Source organism: Chiloscyllium plagiosum, unplaced genomic scaffold, assembly GCF_037043375.1.
Source record: "Chiloscyllium plagiosum isolate Xiang-an unplaced genomic scaffold, Cpla_swu_hap1 HiC_scaffold_7, whole genome shotgun sequence".
NCBI classification, from domain to species: domain Eukaryota; kingdom Metazoa; phylum Chordata; class Chondrichthyes; order Orectolobiformes; family Hemiscylliidae; genus Chiloscyllium; species Chiloscyllium plagiosum.
In genome coordinates, this window is record NW_028270145.1 from 83,132,691 (window position 1) to 83,155,488 (window position 22,798).

The 22,798-nt window shown below is 40.7% G+C and overlaps 1 protein-coding gene and 1 long non-coding RNA gene across 6 annotated transcripts in view; one reads left to right on the top strand and one right to left on the bottom strand.

The window, feature by feature from the left end:
* Window positions 1-22,798, bottom strand: part of LOC122551720 (von Willebrand factor D and EGF domain-containing protein) — a 279,556-nt gene that overhangs the window by 41,252 nt on the left and 215,506 nt on the right. For all 4 annotated transcript variants that reach the window (XM_043694080.2, XM_043694081.2, XM_043694082.2 and 1 more), the window contains one exon: window positions 20,119-20,256. In XM_043694080.2, coding sequence (XP_043550015.2) covers window positions 20,119-20,256 — 138 coding nt within the window. The remainder of the gene's footprint in view (window positions 1-20,118; window positions 20,257-22,798) is intronic.
* LOC148149652 (uncharacterized) overlaps window positions 1-22,798 on the top strand; it is a 46,555-nt gene that overhangs the window by 6,486 nt on the left and 17,271 nt on the right. Inside the window, exon 3 of one of the 2 annotated variants that reach the window (XR_015757716.1) lies at window positions 9,730-9,987. This is a non-coding gene — a long non-coding RNA (uncharacterized LOC148149652). The remainder of the gene's footprint in view (window positions 1-9,729; window positions 9,988-22,798) is intronic. The other variant, XR_015757717.1, reaches the window with a different exon arrangement.

Here is a 22,798-nt window from a genome sequence, read left to right on the forward strand (position 1 = left end):
AAACAGGTCCTTCAGTTCAACTCGTTCATGCTGACCAGATATCCCAACCCAATCTAGTCCCACCTGCCAGCACCCGGTCCATAACCCTCCAAACCCTTCCTATTCATGTACCCATCCAGATGCCTTTTAAATGTTGCAATCATACTAGCCTCCACTACTTCCTCTGGCAGCTCATTCCATACACGTACCACCACCTGCGTGAAAACGTTGCTCCTTAGGTCTCTTTTATATCTTTCCCCTCTCACCCTAAACCTATGCCCTCTAATTTGAGCCAGTTCTTTATCCAACTGGCTAGTTCTCCCTGCACTCCATGAGATCTAACCTTGTTAACCAGTCTCCCAGGGGAACTTTGTTGAATGCCTTACTGAAGTCCAAATAGATCACGTCCACTGATCTGCCCTCATCAATCCTCTTTGTTACTTCTTCAAAAAATTCAATCAAGTACATGAGGCATAATTTCCCATGCACAAAGCCATGTCGACTATCCCTAATCAGTCTTTGCCTTTCCAAATACATGTACATCCTGTCCCTTAGGATTCCCTCCAACAACTTGTCCACCACGGACATCAGGCTCACTAGTCTACAGTGCCCTGGCTTGTCCTTACCACCCTTCTTTAACAGTGGTGCTCCGTTAGCCAAGCTCCAGTCTTCTGCCACCTCACCTGTGACTAGCAATGATACTAATATCTCAGCAAGGGGCCCAGCAATCACTTCTCTAGCTTCCCACAGTGTGTCCAGCTGCAACTCCTGTTAGACCCCATGGCGGCTCTGATGCTATGGATGGACTCACTTTGGAGCATCCGCGATGCTGAGGATGTCGTGAATAGCACGTTAAGTGAATTGGTCACACTGCAAATTAGGATTGCTAAAGGCAAAAGGGAATGGTGACCAAAAGACAGAGAAAGAGCAGGAAGGCAGTGCAGGTGCATCTCCCTCTAAAACAGGTCTATCATTTTGGATACTGTTAGGGGAGATGGCTCACCAGGAGAAGGCAGCAGTAGGCAGGTTAATGGCACCGTGGCTGGCTCTGCTGTACAGAAGGCTGAGAAAGAGTGGAAGGGCTGTAGTCATAGGGGATTCAATTGTAAGGGGAGTAGATAGGTGGTTATGTGGTCAAAACGAGTCTCCCGAGTGGTATGTTGCCTTCCAGGTGCACAAGTCGGGGATATCTCAGATTGGCTGCAGAACATTCTGAAGGGATAGGGTGAACAGCCAGTTGACGTGGTGCATTTAGGCACAAGTGATATAGGTAAAAAATGGGATGAGGTCCTACAAGCAGAATTTACGGAGTTAGGAGCCAAGTTAAAAAGTAGGACCTCGGAGGTAGTAATCTCAGGATTGCTATCCCATGCCACGTGCTAGTCAGAGTAGAAATGAAAGAATAGGCAGAATGAATGAATGGCCTGAGAGAAGATGCAGGAGGGAGGGGTTCAGAGTTTTAGGACATTGGTACTGGTTCTGGGGAAAGTGGGACAATTACAAATTGGACAGTCTACACCTGGACCAGACTGGAACCAATGTCCTTGGGGTGCTTTTGCTAACACTGTTGGGGATGGTTTAAACTAATGTGGCAGAGGGATGGGAATCAAATGAGGTGGTTAGTGGACAGTAAGGAGGTAGCAACAAAAGCCTGTAAGGAACTAGTTAATGAAGTTAGCGTGGCTAAGGGGAAAAGTAGGCAGGGACCAGATGATGAACGCAAAGGGACAGGTGGTCTAAGGAGCATTTGTTTTAATGCGAGAAGTGTATTAGGTAAGGCAGAGGAACCTAGGGCTTTGATTAGTACCTGGGAGTATGATGATATTGCTATTACTGAAACTTGGTTGAGGGAAGGGCATGATTGGCAACTAAATATCCCAAGATATAGATGCTTCAGGTGGGATAGAGAGGGACGTAAAAGGGGTGGAGCAGTGAGGCAAATGGACAGAGCTTAAAAATAGGAAGGGTACAGTAACAATGTTGGGGCTATACTACAGGCCTCCCAACAGCGAGTGTGAGGTAGAGGTACAAATATGTAAACAGTTTATGGAAAGATGTCAGAGCAACAGGGTGGTAGTAATAGGAGATTTAATTTTCCCAACATTGACTGTGATTCACTTAGTGTTAGAGGTCTGGATGAAGCAGAATTTGTAAGGAGCATCCAGGAGGGTTTTGTGGAGCAGTATGTAAATAGTCCATCTTGGGAAGGGGCCATAGTGGACCTGGTGTTGGGGAATGAGCCCGGCCAAGTGGTTGAAGTTTCAGTAGGGGATAACTTTGGGAATAGTGATCACAATGCTATTAGTTTTAGAATACTCATGGACAAAGACAAGAGTAATCCTAAAAGAAGAGTGCTACATTTATGGAAGGCCAACTATAGCAAAATACAGCAGGAGCTGGGGAATGTCGATTGATATCAGCTGTTTGAAGGTAAATCCACATTTGACATGTGGGAGGCTTTTAAAGAGAGTTTGATTAGAGTGCAGGACAGACATGTCCCTGTGAAAATGAGAGATAGAAATGACAAAATTAGGGAACCAGCAATGACAGGTGAAATTGTGAGACTAGCTAAGAGGAAAAAAGAAGCATACATAAGGTCTAGGTGAATGAAAACAGGCAAAGCTTTGGAAGAATATCAGTAATGGAGGATCAATCTGAAATGAGGAATTAAGATGGATAAAAGGGGTCATGAAATATCTTCAGCAACAGGGTTGAAGAAAATTCTAAAATCTTTTATTCGTATACATGGAGCAAGAAGGTAACTGGAGAAAGGGTTGGCCCACTCAAAGACAAAGGAGGCAAGTTATGCGTGGAGTCAGAGAACATGGGTGAGATTCTTAATGAGTACTTTGCATCCATATTCACCAAGGAGAAGGTCATGACGGATGTTAGGGAGAGATCTTTGATTACTCTAGTTCAAGTCGGCATAAGGAGGGAGGAAGCGTTGGGTATTCTAAAAGGTATTAAGGTAGACAAGTCCCCAGGTCCGGATGGGATCTATCCCAGGTTACTAAGGGAAGCAAGAGGGGAAGTAGCTGGGGCCTGAACATATATCTTTGCAGCATTCTTGAACACAGGTGAGGTCTGGAAAGACTGAAGAATTACTAATATTATCTTCTTGTTTAAGGAGGGTAGCAGGGATAATCCAGGTAATTATAGACCAGTGAGCCTACATCAGTGGTAGGGAAGCTGCCAGTGAAAGTACTGAGGGCTAGGATCTATTTACATTTGGAAGAAAATGGGCTTATCAGTGATAAGCAACATAGTTTTGTGCAGGGAAGGTCATGACTTACCAACTTAATAGTATTCTTTGAGGAAGCGACAAAGTTTATTGATGAGGGAAGAGCTGTAGATGTCATATACATGAACTTCAGTAAGACATTTGATAAGGTTCCCCATGGTAGGCTGATGGAGAAAGTGAAATTGCATGGGGTCCAAGGTGTTCTAGCTAGATGGATAGAGAATTGGCTGGTCAACAGAAGACAGAGGAGTAGTGGAAGGGAGTTTCTCAAAATGGAGAACTGTAACCAGTGGTGTTCCACAGGGATCCATGTTGGGACCATTGTTGTTTGTGATATACATAATGATTTGGTAGAAGGTATAAGTGGTCCGATTAACACGTTTGCAGATAACACTAAGATTGGTGGAGTAGCAGATCGTGAAGGGGACTGTCAGAGAATGCAGTAGAATATAGATAGATTGGAGAGTTGGGCGGAGAAATTGCAGATAGAGTTCAACCTGCGCAAATGTGAGGTGATGCATTTTGAAAGATCCAATTCAAGAGCGAACTATATGGTGAATGGAAAAGCCCTGAAGAAAACTGATGTACAGCGAGATGTGTATGTTCAGGTCCACTGTACCCTGAAGGTGGCAATGCAGATCAATAGAGTGGTCAAGAAAGCATATAGCATATTCTCCTTCATTGCATGGGGTATTGAGTACTGGAGTTCGCAGGTCATGTTACAGTTATATAGGGCTTTAGTTTGGCCACATTTGGAATACAGTTCTGGTCGCCACATTACCAAAAGGATGTGGACGCTTTGGAGAGGGTGCAGAGGTGGTTCACCAGGATGTTGCATGGTATGGAGGGAGCTAGCTATCAAAAGAGGTCAAGTAGATTAACATCATTTTCATTAGAAAGACAGAGGTTGAGAGGAAACCTAATTGAGATCTATAAAATCATGAGAGGTATAGACAGGGTGGATAGAAAAAAGCTTCCCTCTCTTCTCTTCTTCCCCCCCCCCCCCCCCCCCCCCAGAGTGGGGTACTCAATTACTTGGGGTCACAAGTTCAAAATCAGAGAGAAACGTTTAAGGGAGATATGCGTGGAAAGTTCTTTACACAGAGGGTGGTGGGTGTTTGGAATGGAGTTGTCAGCAGAGGTGTTAGAAGAGGGCATGATAGCGTCACTTAAGAAGTATCTAGACATAGATGAATGGGCAGGAAGCAGAGCGATACAGATCCTTAGAAAATAAGCGACACATTTAGATAGAGGATCTGGATCAGCGCAGGCTTGGAGAGCCGAAGGGCCTGTTCCTGTGCTGTAATTTTCTTTGTTCTTTGACACACTCAGGCAGTGCAGTCTAGATCTTAACTGTTCACTATGTGAAACAGTCTTTCCTCATGACTCGGTCGTTTCTTTTGCCAGTTGTATAAAACCTATGTCCCTTTGTTCTCTATCCTTCCATCTATGGGAATAGTTTGTTTTATATTTACTCCATCTTCATGATTTTGATTCCTGTCAACTTTCTCTTTGCCAAAGAAACAGGTGCAGCTTCTCAATCCATCTATGGGACTCTGGAGTTCCTATTTCAGGGAACTATTCTTGTGAATCGCGATCTGGTTTTCTGGTGTCAGCTAGAGTGGCTGCTTCACTTGACAAACTTGTCGGTCCTGTCAGGCTTCACCTCTAAACACTTTTAGTAGTTAACACCAAGGTGCTACACTGCATATGACTGAGACATTGCATGAGCTGATCAACATGGACAGGCTTCACCTCAACAAAGTTAAGTGTTTGTACTAAGAAACTCTTTGATTATGAAGCAGCCAAGTAACTGAGGAATTTTGTATTCACTGGAGATTTGGAATATAAGGAATAGGCCATACAGCCTCTCATGCCTGCCCCACTGTTCAATAGGATCATCGATGATCTGCCCCAGGCCTCAACTCCTCTTTCATGCCAGATCACCGTAGTCCTCAACTTCCCAATATTTCAAAAATTTAACTCCCACCTCTTTAAATATTTTGTGATTCAGCCTCCACAACTTTCTGAGAATTCTACACATTAACTACCATCAAGAGAAGTAATATAAATAATTTAAAGAATAGTTCGCCTTTTGATTTTTCCATACAAAGTACATCACAACATGCCCTCCCATCTATTTTTGTATTGTCAGCAAGTTTGGATATATCACACTCTGACCCATCCTCCACAAGTCATAAATACAGATACTAAATGATTGAGGCCTTATGGCACTCCACTGGTTCTGTCTTTTCAACCTGAAAAATGACCCAATAATCCGGATTCTGTCTTCTTTGTGTTAACCAATCCATAATTGGTGTTAATACATTATCCTCAATACCGTGAGTTCCTATCTCATGCAATAACCTTTTATGTTGCATCATGTCAAATGGAAGAAGAGTTGTACCCTGCCATTTACAAGCCTCATATTATATATAAACTCATAAAATATAAACACTTGTTTCCTGTTTTTGGCTACCAAGACTCCACCTATAGAATTACAGTCGAATGGCTTCCTTTATCTTTGCATTCTTTGATCTCAAGAGCTGAATAGACTAAGTACTAAGGATGCGTACCATTATTTATATCCAAATGGTTTGGAACATCACGTAAAGGTGACATCCACAGTTAACTGTGAATGTCCAAGAATTGATGTCTAAACCATAGCATCCACCAATAGCTTCACAAGAATGGATCTTGCTGCATGTCTCACCATTGAAATGTGCCACATTTCATTAACATTTTTTTGCGCTGGAGGTAAATTAACTTGTCATTTTGAATGACACCAACAATATGCAAAGTGGTAATGTCTCTAAAATCAAAAATTAACTATTAAAATGTGCAGTTTTATTCCTTCGGATAGTACTGAGCATTATACAATTAGCAATTATTTACTGTTCCTTTCTTCTTCCAACCCTTAATCCTATCAATTTTCCTTTCTTTTTCCAAATTTAATTTGACATTGAATGGCCCACTTTAATTTATATTTCCTTCTCAGTCTTTGTTTGGTTTCCTTCTCGGTCCTTCAATTTGGTTGTTTAAGGAGTACCATAGAAGTTATTGTTCACTCAGGTATTCTGCGCTTCACTCTGCTGATTTCTGATCCCTTTTTCAGTAAGTTACCATGTAAATGATTGAAAAACCGGAATTCGCAAGAGCAAGCCATAACAGACATTTGATGTCCTGTTATTAAAAAAAGACATCTCAGCGAGCATACTGCAATCTGTCAGAAATGATTGAATAATCTCCTTGTAAAACCAGTCCTTATGTTCGGTTTCTACCCAAAATTAAACTTAATCTTCAAAGTGATTTATATGCAAAAAAGGTATTTATGTGCAAAAATCATCATAATTAAGAGATTATTTAAGTAGGTGAAAATAAAATCATGTCAGTAACGATCGCCAAACTGGAAGATTATTTAAATGTAGAACCAATCCTTGTAACATTCATGGTATAAAGCAATAATCATACGATTAACTATTCACATGGGAAGAATTTCAAATGAATCGTTGAATGGCCGCTGGTGGTATCAAAGAATAAACAGTCCTGTTGCTTTTGAGATTATTTTTCCAATATTTCTGCTTATGACATAAAAGAATAAATTTAAGCACTTATAATATAGAACACTCTAACAGATATTCAGATTAAAGTTTAAAAAAATCAAAATTTTGGACTTTGATATACAGTACATCGCAGCTGGAAGATACATATGGAGTTGCATCTTGGGAATCCAGCCTGCCACTATATTGCTGGAATACAGTGCTGGGTGATTGTGAACATACCCTACTGCATTGAAAAAAATTGATTAATGTCAAAATACAGATATTTGCAGATGTTTGTGCAATGAACTAGGCCAAAGCTTTAATGCTCACAAGGCAAGTTATTTAAGATTAGATAATATTGTGCCAGTAAATTGTCATTAATATCCATCCATCTTTTTCTTTGTGTAGGCTCTTCAGTAAACAGCTTATTTTCAAACCTTTGATAAAATGGAGTTTGTAATGGTCTTTTTTTTGCTGCAAGTAGAAAGGGAGGTGGAACAGTTGAGTGCTAAGATTTTTAACAGCAATTAAAAATCTAATTGAAATGGGCCTGATATAATCGAGTGTCCTGAAAATGAGGCAACCCTATTTCGACATGTCATCGCCTATTTAAACACATTTTAAATAGCACATTTCAAATATTAAGTTGGTATAACTTATTCATTTAGCAGAAGTTCAAGTACTTTATTGTTTTTTATTCATTCACAGGATATGGCGACGCTGGCTAGGTCAGCATTTATTGCCGATCCCTAATTGCCCAGAGGGTTGTTAAGAATCAACCACATTGCTGAGAGTTTGGAGACACATGTAAACCAGACCAAGAAAGAATGGCAGTTTCCTTTGCTGTAAGACTTCAGCGAACCAGCAATAGATTTATAGTCATCAAACAATTATTCCAGAGCTTTTTTATTGAATTTAAATTCTAAAATCCTGCCATGGCAGATGGTGATGTTGTATGTAGATGTCAATGGCTGGCTTTCATTAAATTTTGGACTGGTCAGTGGCATCTCGAGTCACCCAGTAGCAATATTGGGGCAGCCCAGGGACAAAGCAGCCAGTTGGAAGATTAGTCCAAAATGGTAGAGTTGGGAACCGTGGGTCTTGGGAGGAGTTTTTGATATAAATGTGGAGTCAAAGGAAACTTTTCTGATTCTCAGAGTCGCAAAAGGAGTAATTTTAATACAACTTGTTGGGACTTTTCAGCTGTATCGTTAACTTTTACTGAGTAGAGTGTTGGCAACACGTCTTTCATATGCCTTAAAATTTGAATTGGGGTGTTATGTACATTATTGTGACCTGATTTGTATGGACTGAAGAGGCACCCTTCTGGTTCAGGTAGGATTATTTATCACCCAGCTCAGACCACATTGGAAACAGTATAGCTGCAACACCAACCATCTCTATTTCAACTCCACTACCAGTTTCTTTCTATTGAGTTAAGGAAATTAATATTTCCCCTTATATTTTAATAAGTAACCATTTTCTCAACATCTGTGTTTGTTTAAATATGTTTATGTTATAGGGATTTTACTTCTCAAAATTGTTTTTGTATCTTTTTCTTAGTATTTCTCATATTGAGTCTTTCCTCGAACCACCTTGATCTTTGGTCCTTTTTAAAACTTCACTTTTTAGCTCCAACATGGATCTGCTTCTTTTCGAGGAAGACAGAGCGGCTAGGTTCTTACAGTCTCCTTGACCACATAGCTGCCAACTCTCACTAGAGTTCATTCATAAATTACAGCCACTTAACTGAAGTAACGGAGGGCTGCCAACTAGTTCTCACCAAGAGTTGATTCTTTCAGGAGAGGAAAGTTGATAACTGGTGGAAAATAAATAGCAGGGCTCATCATGCACTGCTGCTTTAGTTTCCTGTACTTTTCGCTTTAGGCTAGAATTCCAATCTAGCTCAGGATGGCAGAATCATCATCCTTCTCTGTTGGGTCTGAGTGTACATTGTGTTCCTGTATCATTCCTTCTTCGCCGATTTCAAAGCTAACTTCAAACTGAACAATCTCTATACTGTGCATCACCGCATTAAATTACTTGAGCCAATCTGTCAATTAATTCCTTGTGAACACAGAGGTCACAAACAGCACAAAAGGCCAATCTTTCCTACAGAGATTATAAAGATATTTGGCAAGGAAAGTATATCTAGTTTGTACAGGACATTGGTTAGACCACTTTTGGAATATTAAGTACAATTCTGGTATCCCTCCTATAGGAAGGATGTTGTGAAACTTTAAAGTGTTCTGAAAAGATTTACAAGGATGTTGCCAGGATTGGAGAGTTTGAACTGCAGGGAGAGTCTGAACAGGCCGGGGTTGTTTTCCCTGGAATGCCAGAGGCTGAGGGGTGACCTTGTAGAAGTTTATTAAATCATGAGGGGCATGGATAGGGTAAGTAGACAAGGTCTTTTCCCTCAGGTGGGGGAGTCCAGAACTAGAGGGCATAGGTTTAGGGTGAAAGGAGAAAGATATAAACGTGACCTAAGAGGCAACTTTTTCACGTAGAGCATATGCGTGTATGGAATTAGCAGAGGAAGTGGTGGAGGCTGGTACAATTACAACATTTAAAAAGCGTCTGTATGGGTATATGAAAGGGAAGAGTTTCGAGGGATATGGGCCAAGAGCTGGCAAATGGGACTAGATTAGGTAAGAATATTTGGTCAGCCTGGACAAGTTGGATCGAAGGGTCTGTACATCTCCATGACTCTATACCTGATAAAGGAGTGCTTGAAATGGACACTGGTTGAATTACATATTACACATTTAACAATGGGGGTCACTGAAATGAAGAATAAATCATTTTTGAAAGGCTCACATGGTTTAATTTTACTGTTGTGTTGAGACTTGTAAAAACTTCTGCACAATATAACAATGCTGTGATATTATGGTTTGCCATTTTGTTGTTTGGTTTTGATGGTTTTGTTTGCTTATTTTGGCTATTTTCAACTGTGTTTTTTCACAGTTTTTCATCTCTCCTTATCTAAAGAAAACAAACAGAGCTGAAGCAAAGTTGAAAACTGAACATCAGGCTGTGAAACAGCATGGTCACCAAACATTCAAACAATAAACTTGATCTTTCACAGAGCTCGGGGTGAGAGAACAATGAGGAGTTAGCTTTTTACGCCAAGCTGAAAATTCCTTACAAACTGCAGGAGACTGCACACAGAAGACCGCCATTGCCAAGTACTTTATAGGTCCCTGACAACCCATCAAAACTAAAGTAAACATGTTCTGAGCTGTTTTCTGAGCAGTTAGTCCCTGCACAAAACACTGTTTAGACCATTCACACTCGGTACAAATTGTTGGAAAGAATGTGCCACAGGCCTTGTCCGCTTGGACCTGAAAATTGCAAACAGAAGTCTGTTCCTATATTTGGTCCCCGATTCCCTGATGAAGAAAGTGAATGTATTATAGCCACATTTGTGGATGATACAAAATTAGTTACGAAGGTAAGTGGTGAAGATGATGCAAAGAGTCTTCAAGGGATAGGGACAGCTTAAGTGATCAGGCAAAAACTTGGAACATAACGTGGAAAAACATGGTGTTATGCACTTTGACAGAAAGAACAGAAGAGATGAATATTATTTAAATGGAGAAAGACTGCAGAAAGCGACAGCACTTAGGGATTCAGGAATCCTTGTGCATGATTTTCAAAAAGCTAGCATCCAAAATCAGCAGATAATAGGGCAGGTAAATGATGATGTTGGTCTTTATTTCAAAAGTAATAGAATAAAGAAAAAGGGAGATTTCGCTACAACCATATGAGGAAGTAGTGAGACCACAACTGTAATATGGTGAACAGTTTTGGTCCTCTTTTTCTATGGAAATACAATGATGTTACAAGCAGTTCAGAAAAGGTTTACTAAGCTGAATCTGGTAACATTTTATAGAGAGAAATTGAGTAAGATGGGCATGCACTTATTGGAATTTAGAAGAATGAGAAGCGACCTTATTGAAACACACAAAGATTTTGAGGGGACTTGAAAGGATAAATGCGGAAAGGTTATTTCTCCATGTGGGAGTGTCTAGGACCAGAGGGCATAATCTCAGATTAAGGGGTTGCCCATTTAAAATAGAGATGAGTCAAAAGTTCTTCTCTCAGAGGATAGTAAATTTGTGGAATTATGTACTGCAGAAGGATATTGAGCTGGGTCACTAACTCCATTTGAGGTTGAGAGAAACCAATTTTTAATTAGTAAAGGAATCATGGATTATGGGAAAAAGGCAGGAAAATGGATTTGAAAGTGATCAATGATCTAATTGATTGGCAGAACAGATTTAATGGGCTGAATGGCATACTTTTATTCCGACACCTTCTGGTCTCATTTATGCAGTATGCTTTTTCAGATAAGGAACACGGATGTCTCTATTATTTAAATATAAGTCACGATGTGGAGGGGCCAGTGTTGGACTGGAGTGGACAAGGACAGAAGTCACATGACACTAGGTTACAGTCCAACAGGTTTATTTGAAATCTCAAGCTTTTGGAGCTGCAATTATTGGGTGGGTTAGAGATTCTGCAGCAACTAGAAATTCTGTGGCCAGAGGATAAACTTGTTATTTGTTGTGTGTGTGTGCTATTTGCAGTTGGGTCCTGAGACATTCAGGGTGAGATTGGTCTACAGGAAATATGCTGACAAGTTGTGGACAATGGGGTGCTGTGAATTTTCATTATTGCCAATGAAGCTGAATGCTATCCAAAGTACGTATAAAAACACAAAATGTAACTCAACCTATTGCCACTTTCTTTGTTCCATGTCTCTGATTTTTCAAAAAAAAAATCACTGCCTGGAGTTCTAGCAACTCATGTCTGAACATCCAGTCAGTGCCCTGGGCCATTAGCTGCAGCAAAATCATACTCCAATGCAATCTGCAACCTCATGCCTCGAAATATTCCCCACTCTACCATTACCTGTAAGCTAGGTGACCAACCTTATTTTAATGAAAAATGAGGCATCAACCTGGTGAAGCTACATCATAGTGCTACCTGCATGTCAAACAGCATAAAATATAAGGGGTAGACAGAGCTAAGCAATCCCAAAACCAGCAGTTACCTTCTTCCCAACCTCTCCGTCCCCACCCCCTCTCCGGCCTCTCACCCTCACCTTAACCTCCTTCCACCTATCACATTCCCAATGCCCCTCCCCCAAGTCCCTCCTCCCCCCTACCTTTTATCTTAGCCTGCTTGGCACACCTTCCTCATTCCTGAAGAAGGGCTTATGCCCGAAACGTCGATTCTCCTGCTCCTTGGATGCTGCCTGACCTGCTGCGCTTTTCCAGCAACACATTTTTCAGTTAGACTACTAGTCATGAATGGTGGTGGACAATTGCATAAATCACTGGAAGAGGAGATTCCACAAACATCCCCATTTTCAATAATGGGGGAGCCCAACACATCAGTAAAAACAAGACTGAAGCATCTGCAACAAACTTTTGTCAGAAGTGCTGAGTAAGTGATCCATCTGGGCCTTTTTCAGAGGTTACCAACATCACAAATGTCAGTCTTTAGCCAATTCAATTCACTTCATGTGAAACAGCTGGAGACACTGGATACTAGAAAGGCTTTGGGCTCTGACAACATTCAGCAATAGTACTGAAGATTTTGCAATGGCCAAATGCTGACTTCCCACCACCATTATCCTGGGGTGTCCTTTGACCAGAAATAGAACTAGACTAGCCATATAAGTACCATGGCTGCAAGAGCAGCTGAGGCTAGGCATAAATATATACTGTCTGAGAAACAAATATATATCAGCACTTTATAAAATGAACCACATTTTCCACTAAAATGTACTTAGTAGCAACTTTCTCTCTCAAAGTAGTTTTCATGAAGGTTGTTACGCTCTGTAGTTAGACCAAAAACACAGAAGATTTTCCATCTGTTAGAAAAACATACAAACATGTGAAGAAGGAACAAGAGTAGGTCTTTGAGCCTACTCCACCATTCAATAAGATCACGGCTCATCTGATTTTGACCTCAACTCAACACTTCTGCTTTTTCCCAATAATCTTTCATCCCCTTGGTAATCCTTCTATCTATCGTAAAAATATTTTAAGATTCTGCATCCACTGCCTTTTGAGGAAGGGTACTCCAAAGACACTCAATGTTCTGAGAGAAGAAAATGATTCCTCATCTCCTTTTTAAATGGATGACCCCTTATTTTTTAAAACTACAATTCCTAGTTCTAGGTTGTCCCACAACAGAAAGCATTCTTTCAACATCCACCTGGTCTAGTCCTTCATGATCTTATACATTTCAACTAAGTTAATGCTGACTCTTGTAAACTCCAGTGCACACAGGCTAAGCCTGTCTAATCTTTCTCATATATCAATCTGTTCATACCAGATATAAAATATTAAATGATTGCTTTCTTTACTACTTTATCTAACATAAGGGCTAAACGGGTGTCAAACCCAGAATAAGCCCATCTCTCTGTATACTGGTCAAACTCCTTAGAAATGCACACAGGGAATTGAGTCTAGGTGTAGTCTTGAATTAATGCATAGGGACTTTTTACACTGGAAATGGGTGCTGACGTAATTCAGAAGCTGCTTTAAAGTCAAATATTCAAATTGCAATTTTCTGTAATACTTTCCAGTATTGGTAACTAAAATAACTTATGGCAGTTTAAGAAACAGAAAAGAACAGAGAAAAGGAGTTCGTCTTCAGTCGAAGCTGAGCTGCCGAACATGTGAAAACTGCTCTGATGGGAGAGTGTAATTACTATTTGATAACTTTACATAGGATATATCCATTATAATACTTTATCCAAGGAGATTTTGCAAAGGAAAACAATGTGTTTTTCTTACCAGTAATAAAAAGAGTAGGTAGCAAGATTTTCTTATAAACATCTTTACTCAAAACAAGTAAATCCCAAGAGTAGGAAATCATTAGAAAAATTTTCCAATGAACTGCCTGGTGAAATAAAATGTCAGCTTTTTGTTGAGTAATTCAAGATAGAAATGTGTACATTTTGGCCAGTGTGGAGATCAAGAAATACTGGGAATTGTGCAGAAATATGTAGCTGTTGTGGAAGATCAGATATGATCTCACTGAATTGTGCAGCAGCCACAGGCTGATCCTACTGCCTTTATTCTCATTTTGTAGAACCTGATTAATTTCATCCTGTAAAAGTCATGGAGATTGAAAAATGGGCATGTTCTATAATGCTGGGCACTTTGCTTTACCAAGGTACTATCAGGATGACTTTGTTGAAAAAGACCCTGAATGTAGTCCAGAATATTGAGAGACTCTGGTGGAGACTATCTCAAGCTGTCAATTATTATGCACGTCAATGAACACTGAGGAAATAAGAGTACATTGGAGTGAGGCAAACTTGGAACTGCTTATTTAAACAAGGCTGGCAATACAGATATGGCAGACGTGTGCCGTGGCTCTTAAAATATTTCATTTTTAAAATATTTTTAGAATATCAACAAGGTGCAATCTTCAAGTAGCAAGTAAATGAAAAATCAATTAGTGCATTAGATACTGGATCAACCCGATTGCAGGATAGGAAAGAATTTGAAAAGCATTGCAGGTATTCTAATTTGCAGGAAATGGACAGGAATGCATTTTTTCAGCGATATCCCAAATTGGTGAGGACAGAGACAACAAGAAAAGTATGGAAGGTTTAGGGTTGGTCCCTGCATGTTTTTAGGATGGCACAAATTAATTATGCCATAGGTCAATTGACCACCAAATTAAAATTGCATCTCCCCACTGTCCCTGATTTCAGGACCATTGGTAGGACCACTTCAGCCAGATTAAATTCAGGTAGGTATGTCTTACAGAATCTGACTAACAACAGGACCTTTGGATGAAGTAGCCACCAAGTGAAGTGGGCGGCATGGTGGCACAGTGGTTAGCACTGCTGCCTCACAGCACCAGGGACTCGGGTTCAATTCCCACCTCGAGCAACTATCTGTGTGGAGTTTGCACATTCTCCCCGTGTCTGCATGGGTTTTCTCTGGGTGCTCTGGTTTCCTCCCACAATCCAATGTTAGGTGAATTGGCCATTCGAAATTGCCCATAGTGTTAGGTAGAGAGGGGAATGGGTCTGGGTGGGTTTCTCTTTGGAGGGACAGAGTGGACTTGTTGGACTGAAGGGCGTGTTTCCACACTGTAAGAAATCTAATCTAATCTGTTTCGACAGGAGACATTTACCTGTGTTTTTAGATGTTGTCTGAATGCCTTCACCTACGCTACATTGAATTACATTATGAATTTTCTTTTATGTTACTGTTTGATCAATAATATTGAACAAATGTTTAAAGTCTAAAGATATGTAGGTTAGATGGATCGGCTACACTAAATTGCCCATAGTATCCAGGGATGTGCGGGTTAGGTGGACTGGCAATGGGAAATGCAGGGTTATAGGGGTAGGGTAGGGGTGGGTCTTGGGGGGATGCTCTTCAGATGATTGGTATGGTCTTGACGAACCAAATGGCTTGCTCCTAAAAAGTGTAGGGATTCTATAATTCAATGATATGTTACGCTATATGGGATAAAATATTAATCATTCTGCATTAACTTTTTGCATCTACTTTTACTGGATTTTCATAACGACTCACTGTGAAAGAGAACAGAATCGTCCCTATCAGTCTGCTAATCCCAATAAATTAGCAGCTAGAAATTCATTCTTAACTTATAAAAACATAGTCATCTGTACTAAGTGACCTGGTTTTCACAAGCAAATGGTCTGGATGCCTGGAGAGAGATAAATCCCTGAATGGTAACATTGGGTCAGATGGCCTCTCGTGGGTTTCAGCAAAGCAAATTGAAGGCAGGTATGGAGCCCCTATGGAGCTGTTGGGTAAGGCATTTAATTATAATATTAGTTCTGTTCTGTTTTTAACATTGTTTCTGCACTTTGATTTATTCCCCAAGTTCTGTACAATCAATGGGATCATCAAGGCTAAACATATGGCAATGAATTGCTTCTTGAGTGAAACTGACAAGCTGGACAGCCTTTGATCAGTGAAACTGAAGAGCTCCACTCATGACCAGATACGAGGCTGCTTCTCACAGCATTTTGTTGTGGACTGAGTTTTCAATGTTCAATAGGAAATTGCCAACTTCTTGCAGTCGCTTTCCTCTGTCTTGCACTTTACCACTTACTTTATGCTACACTTCCCTACTGCAACATGGAGGCATCTCATGCAGCTTGACATTGTACCTGACAAAAGAGGGCTATCACCGGCCAAAGGAACAGCTCCAGTATCAGAAGTGGAAGCACAAATTGCTTTTGCTTCAACGATATGCTTTTCCACAAGGCAGAAATGATAGAAATCCGGTTTTAAGGAGGCTCGACCTTCTTTACAGACCCGAAGATCTGCTCTTTTATTTGAGCACTACTGACTTAGAAAACTGAGGCATTGATTACAGATCATTTCCGACATCTGCAGACTTTTGGAACAAGACTTCCTTTCTAGATGACGGGAACTGCATGGACTGCAAATTGCTCTCAAAGAAACTGTCAACAAAGGGAAATCTCACCAGGCCCTACCTTCAATCTCTGCAGCTCTCCAAAGTTGTGTGCTCTCTTCTAGTGTAAGGAGAGAATTATATCTGATAACAATGGCTTATGTGTCTAGCAGAGGAGGACAATGTCTGTGGATGATAAAAGTCTGATTTGGGGCACAACAAAGCAATATGATAAGGATGTTCGAGACTATAGAAACCACAGCAATGAGAAGAGTCATACAGATGCTACACCTGAGCTCTCTATCTCTTAACCCAGAGGTGCAGCTCGAGGATGCAAGGGGCTGCAGTGAAATATTGAAAGGAAGAATGACAGCTTCTCAGACTAAGAAAACATAAATGGAAATGGCCAAGGAACTCAGCAGAGTAGGACTGTGGTTCTTCCAACCTTGAAATTTTATTTTCTACCAATTCTCACTCAAAATTAATTTTACATACCCAATGGTAAAGAATTCCTCCATCCATTATTTTCCTTGATTTCCTTAAAACGTCTGCTATTCTCAAATCTGGCATTTTATTTCTCACCAATTCTGTGGCATGTCACACCTCCCAGATGTATGAACATTGTCTGTTGCTCCTTGGTATGAGTTTTACTGCAATGTGTCTGCCCAGCTAGTTCTGAACAAAAGCAACACAAAGCTATTGTGCCCCCCATAGTTGTCCCCTATAACACACAATGGTTTTGACAAGAAATAACAAAACTCCCTTGGTAGTTTGAATTGTCCCATTCAGGAATCCTGCCATGTAATTGAAATTTCTAGCTTCTGAATAGCTTTGATTCTGCAGCTCTGAACTCTTCTCATACACCGTGTTTTTAACATTGAAATGACAGCACGCAGCTGGAACCCTGATTTCCTGTAAGAAATCGTCCCCACTGAAAAATGCCCAATGTACAAGAGTGTACCTTTACATCTTCAAATGCAACCTAGCTTCTAGGAAAAGTAATTCTGCCAGCACAACCAATTATAAGAATCTTCACTGAATATTGATTCATGTGCATTAATGCCAAGTACTTTTAAAAAAATCATAGTTGTAATTTCTCTTTTTTTTAAATTTCCTTTTTTTCTCTTTTCTTTCTTCCATGTATGATTTCATGTTCCTTCTGAAAGACAGAGACCAACCTGAACTTATGCTTCAAAGACAGCCTCAACAAGGCTAGACGCAGATTGAAAATCAACTCCTTCCACTCATAAATCACAGCCATAAACATACATCCCAACATTTTCCTTCCTTTATTGAAGTAAATATGTAAATATGTCTCAACTGTTTTAATGCCTGAACTATCAAACCTTGTACATATTTTCAATACAATGTCAATCCCACTACATCAGAAAATAAATTACAAGACAAAAAAAGGTTGATTTCATTTACCATTCACAAACTTGCATGAAAATGACAGAATAATGATAAAGTAGACAGGCAGGAGGCTGCAAGCACGCAGCAAGCCAGGCAGCATCAGGACGTGGAGAAGTCAACATTTTGGGTATAACCCTTCTTCAGGACTGGGGGTGGGTATGGAGGGAGCTGCAGATAAAGAAGATGGCGGGGGCAGGGTGGGGAGGTGGGGATAGGTGAAGACAGACAGAGGGTACACCCTCGAGAGTTGTGTTACTGCGTACAGCATGTCAGGCAGCATCTAAGTAGCAGGAGGATCGACATTTGGGCTGGAGCCGTTCATTAGGAATGAGGAATTCCTGATGAAGGACTCCGGCCCAAAACTTCGATTCTCTTGCTCCTCAGATGCTGCCTGACATGCTGTGCTTTTCCAGTAACATACTCTGGACTCTGATCTCCAGCATCTGCAGTCCTCACTTTCTCCTAACAGGTACAACCTGGTTGGTCAATAGGAGGAATGAATCCGGTGGGTGGCAAGGAGCAGTTGGAAGGGAGGGGGAGGGGCTGGGAAGGAATTCAGGGGATACGAAGGGGGGTTATTTGAAATTGGAGAACTCAATGTTGAGTCCTCTGAGCTGTAGGGTGCCCAGACAGAAGATAAGGTGTTGTTCCTCCAATAGGAGCTGTGGTTTGTCTTGGCAATGGAGGAGGCCAAGGATGGTCATGTCGGAAAGGGAGGGGTTGGGGGAATTAAAATGGGTGGTGACTGGGAGGCCCGGTCAGTCCCTGCGGACCTGGATGCTATGCTCAGCAAACCATTCCCCAAGTTTGCATTTCGTCTCCCCAATGCAGAGAAGACCACATCGGGAGCACCTGATACAGTAAAGTAGGTTGGAAGAGAGGCAGGTGAACAGCCTGGAAGGACTGTTTGGGGCCCTGGATGGAGGTGATGGTGCACCAGCAGGTTTTGCATCTTTTCTGGTTGCAGGTACCTTGATGCAGGAGTGGCATGAATGAAGGACTGTCGGAAGGAATGGTCCTTGTGAAAGGCAGAGAAGGGTGGGGAGGGGAAGATGTTCTTGGTGATGGAGTCTATTTGGAGTTGGCATAAGTGTTTGAGGATGATGCATTGGATGCGGAGACAAGTGGAGTGGTAGGTGAGGACAAGGAGGGCTCTGTCTTTATTGCATTGGTGGGGGGTATAGGAGCGGTGAAATGGGGAATGGAGGTGGTGTGGCGGAGGACTGTCTGGATGACAGAGGGAGGAAAAGCACATTGTTCAAAATAGGTGGACATCTGGGATGCTTGTGAGTGGAATGTCTTCCCATCCGAGCAGATGCAGCAGTGGCAGAGAACTTGGAATAATGCGATGGAGTTCTTACAGGATACTGGTGAGAGGAGGTGTAGTTCAGGTAGTTATGGGAGTCTGTAGGTTTGTAGTAGACATCCGTCTGGCTAATCATTGCAATCAATTTTGTGTTCAACACTTTCCAATTTCCTGGCTTTATAATAACTTGTTAAACTCCAACTGTCCATGCCTACTTACTGAGCTAACTTTTTCAGCTTCTCTCTCTTCAGCTTATTGCACCAATTAGCATCAATAGCCAAGACAACTTAGTTGGTATCATCTGCAAATTTCAGATATTAAAACCGCATCCTCTGGGTCTTTCATAAAAATGAAAAGCAACAGCGATACTGACATTAACCTAGTGGTACTCTACTTGGAACTGACCCATTCTGACAACTTAGTGATTTCTTTTGTCTACTTTTAAGGCATTCTTTAATTCAATTTAACAATATTTAATCTATCCTATGAATACACATATTGTAAATTAGATTAAAAATGAGATGTTCAAATGCTTCTTAAAAATTTATGTAGATTCATGACATAAGCTTTGTCATTAGCTTAAAAACATTCAACAGATTGGTGAAACACAAGCCACCCTGTCTCGACTCAGATTCAGTCTCTACCTCATTTTGCTAAATGATCCCTGACAGTATTCTTGATTAAGGTCTGAATACTTTCCTTACACGCTCAGGAGTTTGCACTTTGAGACTTTATCCCTTAACAGTACCTGCAAATTGCTCAGGCACATCCACCAGATATATTGAGGATAAGTGTTAGACCTTGAAGATTTACCTTAAATTTTCTTTTGTTATCTAATACGTTTTTTGGTCTAATGACCGCGCTGAGTCTTTCGTGTCCATTTGCTAAACTCGAAGCATTGTTCATTATTTACACACCCTTGCCAATCTTTTATAAATTCAAAAAGCTAATTTTGTGCGTACAAAATTTGATTTTTCACTGTCCAAATCTCATCAGTCTTTAAAAGTTGTGTGCTGATGCTGTGCAGATGTTTGCATTTTATAGGTTAAATACAAGAAACAGCAGTCAATCTAAATTACAGTAACAGCGATCACATTTGTCATGAACCTAATTACAGTAACTAAAAGAATTTGGATGGCACCTGCCCTATAAATAAATGTCAGCTTTTTGTGAACATCAATTAATCAGCACAATAGGATACTCACGTTTGCAAGATCGGCCATCGCCCTGCATTGTCCCTGGGCAACTTCCACACTTGTAAGATCCAAAATTATTGAAACAAGCGACTCCAGGAAAGCATGCAGCCTTTTTGCATTCATTAATATCTTCTTGACATGCAAACCCTGTAACACAGTGTAGAACAAATGAGTAACACAGTGTTTGACATTAACAAATAAGGAGAAAATTGACTAGTTATCATTTTTGCATTGACACAAATTTATTGAAGTCAGTTATTTGGCTTGAATAATTAATCAAATTTGTTGGGAAATACATTGTATGTGTATCAGTATTCAAAATATGGAAAGAATAGATTGATTTATGTCTCTTTCAAACTTATTTTAATTCCGCCCTCGCATAACACCACTACTTAGGGGGTTTTCATTTCCGTGAAAGAAAAGTCAAAATATTTTGGATGATGGAAATCTGAAACAAAAACAAAAATTTCTGTGTACATTCTCCATCAGTGTGTTTCCAGTATTATATTTGGTTAGGTCTTTGTTGATTTTCTCTTCCCCTATACTTTCCCCAAGCATTACTTCATCATTATTGATTATAATCTTCCTCTCAATTCCATTTCTCATCCCTGCTGATATCCCACCTCAACAACATTGTCTATTTTTATCTCTGTCCTCTGCAGTTTCGCTACTCTAGAAACACATAATCCCTACTCTTTGTCTTTCTGTTTTTGATTTATTATTGTCACATGTACAGAGATATAGTGGAAAGTATCATTTTGCTGTGCTATCTAGACAAATCACGCCTTCCTTAAATCATCAGGGCTTTAAAACAGAATACAGAATATAGTGTTACAGCTGCCAAGAGGGTACAGAGAAAGATCAACTTTAATATATGAGAGTCCATTCAAAAGTGTGGTAATATGGGAGAAGAAGCTGTTCTTGAAGCTGTTGATAAACGTTTTCAAACATTTGTACCTTCTGCCTGACAGCAGAGGGTGGTGGATGACAGTATAACCGGGTGAGAGGGGTCTTTGATTATGTTGTCTGCTTTCTCAAGGCAGCAGAAAACGAAAACAGAGTCAATAGAAGGAAGGCTGGTTTTCACGATGGACTGGGCTGTGTTCACAGATCTGAGTTTTTGTGGATTGGGCAGAGCAGTTGCCATACCAAGCTGTGATGCATTTGGATAGGATGCTTCCAAAGATACATCTACAAAACTTGATAAAGGTCATTGTGGACATGCCAAATTTCCTTTGCTTTTTGTGTAAATAGACACATTGGTGGTGCTTTCTTGACTGTAGCATTAATATGGGTGGGCCAGGATAGATTGCTAGTGATATTCCTAGGAACTTGAAGTTCTCAACTACTTCCAACTCAGCACCATTGAAACAGACAGGGACATGTCCTCCACTCCACTTCCTTAAGTTGATGACCAGCTCCTTCATTTTGCTGACATTGAGGGAGAGATTATTGTCTTTACACCATGCCACTAAGCTCTCTAACTCATTTTTGTACTCGGTTTTGTCTTTTTTTGAAATCCAACTCACTATGGTGGTCTCATCAGTAAATTTAAAAATGGAGCAAGTGCTGAATTTAGCCACACAGATATGAGCATTTTAAAGAGTATAGTAAGGGGCTGAGAGTATGTGGCCTTGCAGGGCAGTGGGGTTGAGGGTTATTGAGGGGGAGGTCTTGTCAGCTATTGCTACTGATTGTAGTCTATGGGTCAGGGAGTTGAAGATCCAGTTGCAGAGGGGACACAGAGTCATTGGTCTCAGAGCTTGGTTGGAATTATGCTGTTGAAGGCACAGCTAAAATCAGTAAATAGGAGTCTGATGTAGATGTCCTTGTTATTGAGATGTTTCAGGGATAAGTGTTGGGCCAGGGAGATGGCATCTGATGTGGACCTAACGTGATGGCAGGCGAATTGTATTAAATCAAGGCAACCTGGGAGTCCGGAATTGATATGTGCCATTATTAACCTCTCAAAGCACTTCAGAATGATTGATGTCAGAACCACTGGCTGGTAGTCACTAAAGCACATTGCCTGATTTGTCTTTGGCATTGGGATGATAGTGGTCTTCTTGTAGAAGGTGGGAACTTCACCTTGTCGTAAGGAGAGGTTAAAGATGTTTACAAGTACTGTAAATGCCACGCAGGATCTCAGTGCCCTGCTGGGAACTCCATCCAGACCAGTTGCTTTCTGTGGGTTCACTTTCAGGAAGGCCAATCTGACATCTGCAGTGGTGACCATGGGGACAGGTGCACCCGAGGTTGACAGGCAACTGACATTGTTTCAATATCATTGCCAGAGTCTTCAGCAATCTTAGCTGTAATGCTTGCAACTTCTTCATTAAATCCTTCTGATTTTTGTTTGCTTTTAAAAACTCACCACAAGACATTTAATAACACATTTAATTATCTCTCCTAACTATCCTTTACTACTTGTAATCTGTTTCTTCATTGTATCATTCGAGTTTAGAAGGGTGAGGGGAGATCTAACAGAAACTTACAAGATAATGCATGACTTAGAAAGGGTGGACCTGGGAATTTGTTTCTGTCAGGCTGGGAGACTAGGACCCGTGGGCACAGCCTTAGAATTAGAGGGGGTCAATTTAGAATGGAAATGAGGAGACATTTCTTCAGCCAGAGAGTGGTGGGCCTGTGGAATTCATTGCCACGGAGCGCAGTGGAGACTGGGACTTTG